The sequence below is a fragment of the Colletotrichum orchidophilum genome (assembly GCF_001831195.1).
Source record: "Colletotrichum orchidophilum strain IMI 309357 chromosome Unknown Scaffold_149.1, whole genome shotgun sequence".
NCBI lineage: Eukaryota > Fungi > Ascomycota > Sordariomycetes > Glomerellales > Glomerellaceae > Colletotrichum > Colletotrichum orchidophilum.
The window spans coordinates 91,866-105,059 of NW_019173105.1; the positions used below are offsets into that span (position 1 = coordinate 91,866).

At 54.3% G+C, this 13,194-nt stretch overlaps 3 protein-coding genes across 3 annotated transcripts; 1 reads left to right on the forward strand and 2 right to left on the reverse strand.

Annotated features, from left to right (window-relative positions):
• Nucleotides 1-1,122: 1,122 nt before the first annotated feature.
• CORC01_12327 (uncharacterized protein) lies at nt 1,123-1,293 on the reverse strand (the record flags this gene model as incomplete). Its single annotated transcript, XM_022623948.1, has 1 exon — nt 1,123-1,293. The coding sequence occupies one exon, from the start codon at nt 1,291-1,293 to the stop codon at nt 1,123-1,125; it is 171 nt and encodes a 56-aa protein (XP_022469569.1).
• Nucleotides 1,294-4,061: 2,768 nt separating this feature from the next.
• CORC01_12328 (fungal specific transcription factor domain-containing protein) lies at nt 4,062-6,535 on the forward strand (the record flags this gene model as incomplete). Its single annotated transcript, XM_022623949.1, has 6 exons — nt 4,062-4,131; nt 4,193-4,212; nt 4,289-4,389; nt 4,444-4,668; nt 4,721-5,335; nt 5,398-6,535. 6 exons carry the CDS (start codon nt 4,062-4,064, stop codon nt 6,533-6,535), a joined length of 2,169 nt encoding a protein of 722 aa, XP_022469570.1.
• A 1,660-nt stretch (nt 6,536-8,195) lies between these two features.
• On the reverse strand, nt 8,196-9,994 carry CORC01_12329 (uncharacterized protein; the record flags this gene model as incomplete). The annotated part of the gene is made up of 4 exons (XM_022623950.1): nt 8,196-8,623; nt 8,704-9,340; nt 9,414-9,677; nt 9,761-9,994. The coding sequence occupies 4 exons, from the start codon at nt 9,992-9,994 to the stop codon at nt 8,196-8,198; spliced, it is 1,563 nt and encodes a 520-aa protein (XP_022469571.1).
• Nucleotides 9,995-13,194: the final 3,200 nt, after the last annotated feature.

The following is a 13,194-nucleotide window of genomic DNA, read 5'->3' on the forward strand; positions in this document are numbered from 1 at the left end:
GACCCTGGGCCCTAGGCCCTCCCCTGCCATTTAGAGGTCAGCATTGCCCCATACTTTCCTTCCTTCCTGCTTCCATGATCATCTCCCCCAAAAGTCTGATCATCTGATTCGCCGCAGTGTCCACTCCAAGACCCACCACATCTCCAACCACTCTCGTGCCGTGCCTGCGAAACGTAGAACCTGGAAGTTAAAGACTCAAACTGTAAAGTGTGTGCAAGAGCGAGTGAGAGACATGCAGCTGATCCTTCCCAGGCGTGCCAGGCAGCCCAGGTCCCCCCTTCTGCCGTACCAAAGGCTGCTACTGGCACCGATGGCACCAATGGCATCCCGTCCACGACTCACCCTGTTCTCACATTCCCATCTCAACTTTCCTCATCGAACTCGAGTGCCATCACCGCCGGTCTGACGGAACACCGACCCGGTAGCATTTCTACCTCGCCGTCCCGTCCCTTGCTCCCCCCAGGCCCAATCCCATCTCCCCAAGTCACATGCGACCGACAATTACCTACCTCAGACGTCGAATACATGACATGACATGAACGAGAGCAACGGCCATCAGGCTTGAGCCTCAGGGGAGACGCCGTACGGATACAGAGATACGATGAACCCATGGATCCATGAGATCCATGAGATCCATGAGAGCGCCCGCGCATCCGCCAAGAATAGATGCCCCAGAGGAAATGACGGATGCATGACTAACCGCCTTCAAACACTGGCCTCCCTCCCATCCTGTTTTCCACCGCAGTCTCCAGACAAAATATAGAGTACCTGACACTTCTTCACCACACCGTCTATTTGCCCGCGGCCGCCGCCCAATGTTGGCCGCTGGCAGCTGCATGCATTCGCGGCTCTGTCCCTCCTACCCCGCCCTAATCTTGATTTCGAAGGATTCCCGACGCTCAACGAGCCTTTTCTGGACTGAACCCTTGATTCGGCTACACTAGCACTCACGGCCCTTGCCATATGGGAACTGGCATCTAGGCTTTGCCGATTTCTCTGTCGACCTTGGAGTCAAACCTGACTTGGTGTACAGATGCGCTACGAGGTACCTCCGTCCTCGGATCCCGCTCCTGCCTTCATCGTGTCATTGAATCACCAATGCTACTTTTCCAACACCGCGCTTCAAACCTCGCAGTATTTCTCACGAGATCGACATATTGAAGAAGAAGGTTCACAGGGAAGAGTGAGAGAGAAAAAAAAAGGAAAAAGTGACAGAAAATTTTCAAAAAAGTAAACACCGGTCGTCCAAATCAATAACGCCTTGTGGGACGGAAACAACGGCGTGCCCTGCATGAGATGACATTTTTCATAGACCCCTCCAACAAGTGGGGGAAATCCAAGCACCAGTGCGCACTACAGACAGACACGGCACTTTTCCAGTGTCTCTCCCCCTCTCCCTCTCCCTCTCGCTCTCTCTCCCATTTGCGAAGGGAACTCGCACCATGGCTTGCACTATCACGCATGCCTATTGGCGCCGCTCAATTGGTTTTGTCTCAGTCCGGACCTGCAGCAAAACAACTGTCAACTGTCTTGACCGTCATCCCACAGGACAGGACCTGTCGGTCAGAAGTGGCATTTCGGTCTGGACACGCCCATTGCGACGACTAGAGGGCGTTGGCTGCTTCTTCCGAGTCAACCACCGCCCCCTCCTTCCGCCTATCCGAATTGTCTTTTTTGAAATTATAATTTCTCTCCGGCTGATGGGTATATCGCCAGCCAATGCGCAATACAGGGCTGCTGGGCTTGAGCTTCCATAATCATCACCTCATCTCATCGCCAGATCCACGTCTCCGTCTGTTCATCCCGTGTTGCGAGTGTCCGCTATGCCCGATTCGGCGATGTGCACCTTGCGTGCTTGGCAGACCACAGCAAGCCAAAACGCAATTCACTATCGTAACGCATGGTGCTCGCTGTCAGCGTCGTCTTGGCTCTCATCTTGATTCTTCTGTCGACAGGCCGGCCAGCCTAGATCGATTAAACCCCTCACAAGGATAGGACGGCGCGGCCGAAGGACGAAGACACGAGCTTCAAAAAAAAAAAAAACCAAAAAACCAAAAACAAAACATTGATTTCGGAAAAGCCGTGCGTTGCTCTGGGCCGCCATTGCCGGCAAGCCATCCATCTGGTGGTGGAAGAGGCATGGGGCCGGCGAGATACTCGTGCCATCAAAAACGCCTCTAGCTTTTCCTCTGCTGTCTGCAGTCACTCACCTATCACGGCTTGGAATACATCGGAATCTGGTAACATGTTATCCGTATTCTACAAAGACCTGAAAGACCTGACATGTACCCCTGGCCACAAATAGACACTCAAGGTCAGGGTCGAGCCCGGCTGGCGCTGTACGTAGTAGGTAGAATACCGTGGTAAGTTGTCGATGTCTACTCCGTGCAGACGTCTACGGTAATGGATGTGAGACGGATCCAAGCAGAACCTTATCGCTACGACGGCGGACGGCCGCTCTCTCGGTCTGCCGGCCCCCGGTCTGTCACCCCTCGGCCCTTGGCGGCCCTGGGCTTCTCCTCTCGTTCGCGGATCGTCGGACTCGTGGTTAGCCTTCTATTTTTGTTCCAGAAAATTGCATCTGCCGGTTCCAAATTGGGTCATTGGCACGTTGAATCGTCAATCCTCGTCGCGATCGGGGGCCCCGACGACAGCCTGTCCCCCCGTATAAAAAAATAAAGCTGCAGAGAACCCTGGAAGCTTTCCAAGCCCAATATACATCGACAAGCAGCTGCCAGCGACTGCCCAGGGGAAGGGGGGGGGAGGGGGGGGGCCGGACGGACTTTATCTGGCAAAGAGGGCAGTCAGGGTTCAGGGGTGGCTTGTAGTAGGTAAGGTAGGTAGGTACTCTGTACTCTGTACTTCAGCCTTCAGGCCCAGCTTGTGGTGGCCCGCCTCCCACCTCAGGGCAGGGCCACCAGCACCTCAGCTTCGTCAGGTCACGGAAACGGAGCACAGGCGGGGTAACCGTCGACCCTTCAGTCGGCGTCGGTCGCACAAGAGAGGGGAAAGACCGTGTCAACTGTGCCGCCGATCTCTGTCTGTACACAGTAGTCAGTAAAAGACCCCCACAGATTACGCCGCCGTTGGATCATGCGCCCGGTGGCAGCATCAAGTCGCAGCATCAAGTCACAACCACCGCCCGCCCCCGCGTAATACGAACGAAACCCCCCCCCCCCCAAACCGTCCAGGTCGACTTCTGCCCTCCCCGGCCTTGTCCTGCGGCCTGCCTCGTCGGCCCTGGCCTTGCGCTTCCCTTGCCTTGCCTTGCCTGGCCTTGCCCTGCCTCGCCCTCCAGCGCAAGCACGACGCAAGCACGCAAGCAAGCAAGCAAGCACCAAGCACCAAGCATCGACAGGCCTCTGACGGATACTGCGGTAGCAACAGCAAGGGGGAGGCCGTGAACGACTCGCGCACCGCCTCGTCTGGGACAGTTGCCCCGGACCTTGTTCTCTTTACAGATACCTACTACGGATACGGATACTCTACGGATACTCGTGGCTTCATCGCGCCCTCGGCTCCGCTGCACTTCCGCATCGCAGATCGGCGGTTTGGTCTTCCTGATCATACGCATCATCGCTGCGGCCCTTTTGACCTCTCGCATCCAGCTGAATCTTCGCTTGACTCCCAACTTTCCGACAGCCGACGCGCTACCTGCTACACGCGATACCGCGCTTAGGACGATCTGTTCTCTTACGTGCGCCAGTCCCTGCAGCGTTATCCGGATCCCGGACTCCCTCCAGAGTTCCGTCCACGACGATCCGGCTTTACAGCCAACTCTGCCTGACCTCAATCTCAGCTTCACATCACTTTCGGCAGAGGTCTACCACCATATTCACTTTCAATCCATTTTTGAATCGTCCTATCCGACGGATTGCATACCCTTTAAGAGAGCCCTGCAGATCGCCCGGCCCATCGTCTCCGTTTCATTAACCCAATCATCAAGCTCTGCTCCTCCGTCGTGAATCCCTCACGATTCGTCCTCGAACTCAAAAGCTTTACGATAGCGCGGCCTCGAGGCACGGCACCTCGTTCCCCCGTCGCATCCTCCATCGCACCCAATGCCGCGATCTAGTTTCTCAGATAACCCCCTGCTGCGGGTATCGCGGCCTGTCTCGGCCTGCTCGCGATGTGAGTTGTCATGGTTGCGGCTGACTGCTTTTGCTCATGCGAGGCTAATCGTGCCCCACAGGTCGAGCTGCAAAAGTCAAGGTATCTATCCTCTTCCCCCGCTGCTCAGCCTGATGGATCTGGCGGGCGTTTGCTAATGCTTGCTTGGCTGCCTTAGTGTGATGGAAAGCTTCCAGCCTGTACTGCCTGTGAGAAGGCAGGCCGTGAGAATGAGTGTTCCTCCGCCAATGACCAGTTTGCCAGGGGCAAGGAGAGAAGGTATATCGACCTATGACGAGACACTCAGCGATTTTGAGATTAACAGAGACTCAGTTATGTAGCGGCTTTAGAGCTCAGAGTCGAAAAGCTGGAGAAGCGGTTGGCTTTTGCCAGATCGCGCAAGGCGTCGGTTAATCTCCATGATATCGACGAAGCGACGGCGGCTCCTGCTGACCGTAAGGATTCTCTGGCCAACATCCGAGCCGCTATTCACCGTAAGGCTGCCCGTAAGAGGGAGGACTCGGATGTCAACGCACTTGTATCTGACTTTGGCTTCCTGTAAATTCGCCCATTGGTCTACCGCTGCATTGTACGTGCTAACGTTTGCCAGATCTGTCAACGCAACGACCCGCGACTTTGAGCCATCTGTGAGCGGCATGACGTTCGCTCGCTTGGTGCTGGCTGCCGCAACTAACGATGAGGTACCGGATCCGGCTGAAGACAGTTTCCCAACCAGAGCCGAGGCCTTTGCCACTATTCAGTATTACATGGCCAACATTTACTCGCTTTTTCCGTCCTTCTCGGAAACTCACCTGCTCACCGTCTTGGATGATGTCTATCAGCAAGACGAAAGAGTCAAGGACAGGCTCAAGGACGCTGACTTCTGGCTGTTGTACATGGTTCTCGCTATCGGATACACGGCCCAGAGCAGAGACAAAAACGACGACTACATTCGGCGCGGTCTCGACTTTGTTGCTCGCGCTCTGCCTTTCGCCGATAAAGCGCTGATGCCTGGGTATCCCAGTCAGATCCAGTCGCTCATCCTCTTCACGCAATACTCAATGCTTGACCCAGGCCATTTTGACAGCTGGTATTTAATCGGATTCGCGAGTCGCGCCGTGGTGGACTTGGGATTTCATCAAGATCCGCCTCAACTTCAGGTCCCAGACAAGGCTGCTCTTGACCTCCGGAGGAAAATGTTTTACTGTGTTTACGCACTCGACCGGTAAGCCCGTCAAGCCCGGGATATACATACCCCAGGTACAGAGTTTCTAACAAAATGGATAGGACAATCAGCATGATTCGCGCCAGATCCTTTTCATTCACTGATGACTCGATCAACGTCGAGTATCCCAGCAACTCTGGCTTGACTTCGGGGCCGATTACTGGCCCCCAATCAGCAGACTCGGCCTTGGTATTATTCCAGCTTCGTCGACTACAATCTGAATGGTATCAAACGCTCCACCAGGGAGACGCGGCGCCGCTTTCAGACGCCGCCTCTTTCATATGGCAGATGTGCCTGGAGATGAGAGAGTGGCATGAGTCCCTGCCTGACAATCTCCCCTCGGGCATCCGCGAGTTCTTCGAGCTCGAGCTGAGATACAGCTACATCTACTGCCTTGCGCCTAGCGATCGCTCGCCACACCTGACTAATTACGCCCGCAAACTAATTTTTGAACACGCCATCGCATACATGAACACAATCCACAACGTCGTCCACAGCTCCATCAATACGGCCTTCTACTCCTCCCTTGACGCTCTCAAAGTCTACTTTGTGGCGATGCAGTTCTTCACCAGCTTCAACGCCGCGCGCGAGCTGCTAATCTCGGAGCAAAGAATCATTCCACCCATCACTCGTCCAGGCACCGCTCCCCCGCCACCCTTACCGCACCGACCGGCTGGCGGCGAGGACAGTTTGGACAGAAGTATGCGATGCTTGCAGCAGGTTGTGGAAACACTCGGAAGATACTCCCAGCGATGGGATATTGCATCACAGCTGAAGACTAACTTTGAAACGATATCATCGGAGTTGTTCTCATGGCTTCAAGTGCGTCGGCAGATGAGAGAGCAAGGACAGCTGCCTCAACAACACCAGCAACCGCCACAGCAGCATCAGCAATCGCCTAGTCAATCGCAGCAGCAGCAGCAGCAGCAGCAACAACAGCCACTTTACCACCTACATCAACAGTCTTCGCCCATACCTCATGGCCACTCGCCACCGCATGGTCAACACCCTCAGCATGCTCAACATCCATCTTATCCACCTCATCCTCATCCTCAAGCCCTCATGGCGTCACCACAGGTGCCGATGCCAGGCATGATGCAGCATCAGCTCCCGGGGCAACCAATGATGCAGTACAGATGGGTCGGCGATGGAGCAGGGCAGATGATGCCTGGGCCTCCCGAACAGGGTCCGCCAATGTGAGCCATAATACGTAGGCTTTGTTGAAGGGTCGTTTACAATACCTAATATGGGTACCTTGGCTGGAGGAGCACTTTTGTATTCTTAGCTCGTAGAGATGGTGCTGCCTTTAAAAATGTCTTCTACACACCAGTGTGATCAAGTATAGTTGAACCTCGTGACGTGCAAGTTCTTCTTTAGTCATTTCAAGCCGTGTTCGTCTAGATGCTTCTTTAGTGCGTTGCCCTGATTGCCGCTTGGTGTACATAATATGTTGTTGTGGCGTTATGGGCTGTCGGTTGCCCTTGTACACGGTCTCATCCTCTCCTTGATCCTCCCCCGATCTCGACCTCCTCTGTGGGGCCTCTGGTGGATGTTCAGTATCAAGGCGACTGAAACGCTTGGGTATTGAGAAACATATGGAGACGGGCGATAGCACTGATGATGATTAGAAAGAGGCTGGTTGGAAGAGTGTTAGTATCGAGGTTGGAACCGGAATCAGAAAAAATGACTAGCATGGCTCTACCTTTACGACATCAACATTTTTGAGTGCCCCTTACATCTTGGACAACACTGTCGCTGTAGATTTGAAGTAAAAGAGCTAGTTGAGCTCGACTTATCATACACTTATTTGTCAGCTGATGAAATGTTGGACCATTTATAAAGGAGATGCGCACCGGTTTGAACTCCAGATGCCGAGTGCTAACGATTTTGTTGACTGGATTCAGAGAATTCGAAATATTACATAACATGGAATTCCAGTGATATTGGGTATCCTAGGCGTAGATACTCAGTCGTGTTTCAATTTTGACTTATTTCTGTAATTGAATTGGCGACTCCTTTGAAATTCGTTTCTTTCGCATCTGGCCATTTCATGATTATAATTCACCAAAGTCTTATCTCTGTCTTCTATATGGCTGACTTGTGGTCTCTGCTCAAGGCGGTAGCCATCCACCTTGGCCATAGATTTAAGACGTTGGTGAGTCTCATTGTTGATGCCTTTAATAGGATTATACCAATGGTCTTTGTTGTGATCACCGTCTTTGTAGTAGCAAGCTTTGATGCCTTGTTCTCGTGATAAGAATGTCCTCGTAGCATCATACTCGATTTCTGTCTCGTCCTCACTGTGCCGTTCCTTGGCACCCACAACATATCCTCAACGCAAATATACACTGAGTCCGGTCTAACTTTCCTACTTGGATCCATACCACGCTCGCTCTCTTCACCCATCTTTGCTCCTCTCGTATTTCATCTGGAATACGGAGAGTGATACCGGCATGCAGAAGAAAAGGCTCTGGGCTCTCCGTCGCTCTAAAACTACATATAGTCAAGTGTGCTGGGCGCAGAGTACAACGTAATGGTTGTGATGTGGGATTCGACTTCACTCACAAGAACGACCATAGCTTCCACAAACATGTGAAGACATTCTGACTTTTCTTCCTATATTGTTATACCTCGCCCCCCTAAACACTCCATACTAGTCAATCACACTTGACAGTCGATCCACACATTCAAAAGTCAGATTATTTGTCATGACAGCTTCAATTCCGCAATCTAGGGTATAACGCGATGGGATTTGGGCCCTTGTTCGGCCCATCCGCAGTTCTCTGATACTAGTACACATCAATCTGCATTACTCATTACTCCCTCTCTCCAAATTCGATCAAAGTCACGTTTCCCCCATCTACACATCCTCCTTCCTCTCAGACTGCTGAATCTCAGCACCCTCCTTGTTGTCCAGAGCAGAGTGATTGTGGTGGTTGTGGTGGCCGCCTGACTCCTCGGGCTCAACACCGAGCATCTGCGCGCCCTTTTCCGTGTGGTTGGCGCCGCCAAACAGCTGGTCCATCTCCTCGAGCGGGATCTGCTTGGTCTCGGGGATGAAGAAGTAGACAAAGATGCCGAGGACAATGTTGGTGGCCATGAAGAAGAAGAGGCAGTTGAGCCCTTCGTTGGCGAGGAAGGTGGGGAAGAATTGTTGGAAGATTGTGTTTGCGACGTTTTGCATCTGGGAGCACATGCCCACGGCCTGGGCGCGGACGTTTACGGAAAAGATTTCGGCGGTCCACATCCAGGTTGTTGCGCCCCATGTTGGTTTGTAGAAGAAGATGACTGGAGGTATATGTCAGCGGAGAGAACGGGAAAATGAGGGGGGAGGCTTGTTTTGTCTTGTCGGGAGAGAGAGAACGTACAGAGGAATAGCAAAAAGACAATGGCGATGCCGACGGGTTCGCTCTTTGTTCCGTCCGCGGCGGTGGGGGTCTTCATGCCGACGATGGGGACGATGAGCATGCACATGGCCATACCGGCCGCACCGACGAGGAACAGCCAGCGGCGACCGAAGCGGTCGGCCGTCCACATGGCGTTGAGGGTGAAGAAGATACCCATGGTGGCGTTGAGCGCGTTGATGAGGTTGATGGTGTCGGTAGAGGGCCAGACCTTTTTGTAGATGGAGGTGGAGTAGGAGTTGAGGGTGCCCTGGCCGGTGAGCTGCTGGCCGACGTTGAGGGCGAAGGCGAGGTAGAGGCGCTTGCGGATGGAAGGGTCCTTGAAGAGGGCGGTGTAGCTGCTGCTGATGGCCTCCTTTTCGTACTCGATGGCCTCGCGGATCTGGAGGAGCTCCTGCTCGACTTCCTCCTCGGTGTCGCGGATGCGCATGAGGGCGGCGCGGGCGGCCTCGACGTTGCCATTCTTTTGAATGTGCCAGCGCGGGGACTCGGGTTGGAAGGGGAGGGCGATGATGATGATGATGGGGACGAGCATTTGGAAGATGACGACCATCTTCCAGTCCCACTCGCCGAGCTGGGCGCGGCGCTTGGAGCAGGCGTACTATTGTGAGGGCAGTCAGATATGATGATCTGTGAAGGGGAGCGGGGGGAGGAGGAGGGGGGGGAGAGCATACGTTGATCCAGTAGGCGATGAAGGAGCCGACAGAGTAGAACATTTGCCAGCAGGCCATGATGTGGCCACGAATCTCGGAGGGGGCGACCTCGCCGATGTAGACGGGGCCGGCGGTGAGAGCCATACCCTGGCCGAGACCGATCACGACACGGCCGGCGATGAAGACGCCGAGCTTGTGGTGGGGGGTGAATGTCTGCATGAGCGTCGCGATGATGGTCACGAAGCAGCCAATGGCCATGCCCCAGCGACGTCCGAGGTAGTCGGCCTGTTCCGTAGATTTAATTAGCCCGGACTCCTACTGGTTTGGGTACGAGATGCTCCAAGAGGAGAAAGAGAGAGGTTGCTTACGGTAGGACCGCCGATGAAGAAACCGGCGACGATGGCGCCGATGGTGTAGGCGGTGTTGACGAGGCCGATGAGCTGGGTGTCCTTCTTGGCGTCGACGTCGACCCAGGCGAGCCAGTTGGCTGAGCCCTGGAGGGAGTTGAAGACGGAGGCATCATACCCGTAGAGGACCATACACATGGCCGCCATCAGGGAGATGTACCAGTTGTACACTCTTTTGCCGGTGGGAAGACCCATCTTGACGGAGCTCCTTGTTTTGTGACTTGCTAGAAAGATGGAAAACACCTATGAGAGATGAGGGTTGAGTAGCGACAGATTGGTGCAAGCAACTCCGGCAGAGAGGTGAAGAGCCAACGAGGGAAGAGGGAGAGTTCTCGTTCAGCCAAGGAAGAAGGGAAGAGATGGGAGGTTGTCTTTAAAAGGTTTATCATCAAAGGCACGCCATACCTGGTTCTCTCATCAAAAGTAACTAACCTAGCCGTTCAGATAGGATCCCCGCAAGAAAGCCAAAAGAGTAGTAGGTTCCCCCCCCCCCCAATCTATTCCCCCAAATCCCCTCATCTCACACCCCCCGGTCCCCCTCATTCCCCGGTCTGACTATCCGCAAAGGATGCTGGTCGACGAAGGCGGCTGGGCTGGCCGGCTGCGCTAGATGGCGAAAAAAAGACGAAGAGAAACCAACCGAGAGGAGGGATTGGGTTGGCCGGCGGGCATCTTTCCCCATAATTGTCGAGGCCCGGCCTAGCGCTCAACTGGTTCCGGGGGAGTGGAGATGGGGGGGACATGGGAGTTTGGCTGGGTTGTTTTCCTGCACACCGAACACACAGTGAGATATCCGTACCGCTGTTTGCCTATGTTTTCGTCTTGCCGAGGCCATCTTCACCGCCGGGTGGGAGGGGGGAAACAAACATTGCTTAAATGTGATATTCTTCATACCAGCAAGTGCTTCTATTAGTCTTCAAAGCCTTTCATAAACCATTCCCTCTTCTTATCCGTTGTGTCGTCCAGCGGGACAAGACAAACCAAGGAATGCGGCGACTGAGGAAATCTCTTGGCGCCGTGCCGCGCGTGGCCCGCCGTGCCCGCCTCTTCTTCCCCAGAGACCCCCAACCTTTTGACATCCTTGCAAGAGTCCGCGAAAGGGCGAGGGAGGGAGGGGGGGGGATGCTAGCTTGAGCCTAGCTCAGCTTAGCTTTAGCTTACACATGGAGAAGGGGGGCCGGCGTCTGAACGGGCGGAGAAACCCCCAACTTCAATGTTCCACCAATGGCAATTTTGCCCTGGGGTACCGGCTTTCATGTACGGAGACCACCCAGGAGACACCCACTCCACCCTCCCTCTCTTGTCTCTGTCTTTTCTGTATGGACGAACCCAACGAACTCAACGGAACAAGACAATTTCGACACCGCGTGGTGGCTGGTCTGGGCAAACGCTTGTTTTTCCTTGCCGCGAACGACGAGCCCACCGTAGCGCTGCCCACAGTCCGCCATTCCCCCCGTGAGACTGTTTGTGCAGCTTGCTTGTGCACTTTGCAGAGTGACAGTGTAGTGTGCGGAGCTGCTATCGAGTTCGAGAAGGAGGACGTGACTTTGTGTGACTGACGGCCAAGCCCGCCTTATCGCACGTCCTTGACGCGTGCGCCTCCCGCTTCATAGGGTGCGAGAGTACCAGAGTGGGTGTCGTCGGTGGCCGATGATGATGGCCCTTGGCGCTGCACATGGCTGTCCACCTTCCGCCGTCGGGATGCCGAGTCCCGTATTTGGACGCGCCTATCCGGGCGGCCGACGTCGGTTCTTTTTGTCTCTCGGTTGTCTTCAAGCAGTCTACTTCTTCTCATTGGTGTCTATCGCGAGTTGAGGACTACCGTACGTACATCACGAGCTTGCGCCAATGTGTAACTTGGCCGGAGCATGCAATGCTGAACTGTACCTGACCGGCTCTGGTGCGTGGACGGACTACGTCCAAATTGCAACCTTCCCCCCCTTGTTCAGGCACGTTGGAGCTTTGCTCTGCTCTGCGGGCTGAGGTCTGCCTATGACTCTGAGAGAGGTGTTCGCATGTGAAGGTAGATGTGTTCTGTTACGCTAAAGTTTGTTGTCACCGCATCCCGGCTCTGGGTCGAGTTTATCTGAGAGGGACCCATTGTTTCTGCAGTGTTCCTCATGCACAAGAGGGAAGGGAAAATAGGTCTAGGCTTGCAGATTCCGGCATAAAGACGCCGGAGTTGTTCCCCTAATCTCCAGCCTAAATGACACGAGGGCTACTCCCGCGCCGTTTCACTGTTTTCTTGACTCGCAATATGATGATTGTACCAAAACTCTACGGATAACCTTGGAGTAAGTCAGTGTAAATCAAGGCATCGAAAGCTTATGTTACAGACAGGTAAAGAAAGGGTTCGTTGGGAGGCAACACAAGCTTTAGCCAGCGCGAGCCAAGAAAATAAAAGACACAGCACACATACACACAGGCAATACTGCCCTCCTTGGGCGACTAATCAAGAGACATCAGAGAGCCAAGCCTGGCCATTCCGCGATTCCCGCGTTGGCACTGCAAGCCACCCGGCGCCGCCAAGAACACCAAGTTGCGCCGACTATTATCTCGACTCTCTCTTCTCGGTCGTCTTTTGCCAGTATGATAGCTGCTGCTCGCGCTCACTTAGGCTTTAAACCTGCATATCCCGTTAAAGGCAAACAGACGGCAGCTTGTCGCCGGCTGGATATCCGGAGGCCTGGAACCCAAGAAACGTGGCCGGTAATGCAGTCCCAGATCACCTGCGAGCAGCCACTCCGTCCATCCATCCCATCGGCTCAAAGTTGAATCCTCCAAAGAAAAGAAAAAGCCCAGCCCATCCCATCTTTGGCACTAGCACAGTCATTGCCACTGTGACTCCAGTTTCTCTCCGCTTCATTTCCCCCGGACCCCAGAAAAAGCCGTGCCGCAAGCCGTCTGGAGTCGAAGGGGCAAACAGGGAAACAAAAAAATCGAACCACTGGAAAATCTGGAGTCCCCAAACTATTCAGCTACTAGAGGCCAGTCCCCCAGAGACCTAGAGAGTAAGCCACATGTGATCTATCAGCCTGTCAAACGAGGCGGCCAGAGACAGGACCCGCTCTCCCGGCGAACATGATTGATGGAAGAAATAAACATTCCCCAGACGGCCCCAGATGGGATGGGATGGATCATGGGGGGGCCGGGGGGCCAGCCCCCCAGGGACCCGGAGAGTAAGCCACATATACTCTGTCAGCCTGTCAAACGAGGCGGCCAGAGACAGGACGCGCTCTCCCGGCGAACATGATTGATGGTAGAAATAAACATTCCCCAGACGTCCCCAGATGGGATGGGATGGATCATGGGGGGGCCGGGGGGGCGTCGACGCCGTGCCGCTTCTTCCTTCTCTTCTACAATGTATCAGAATCCACGACATATTTGTAAGGATT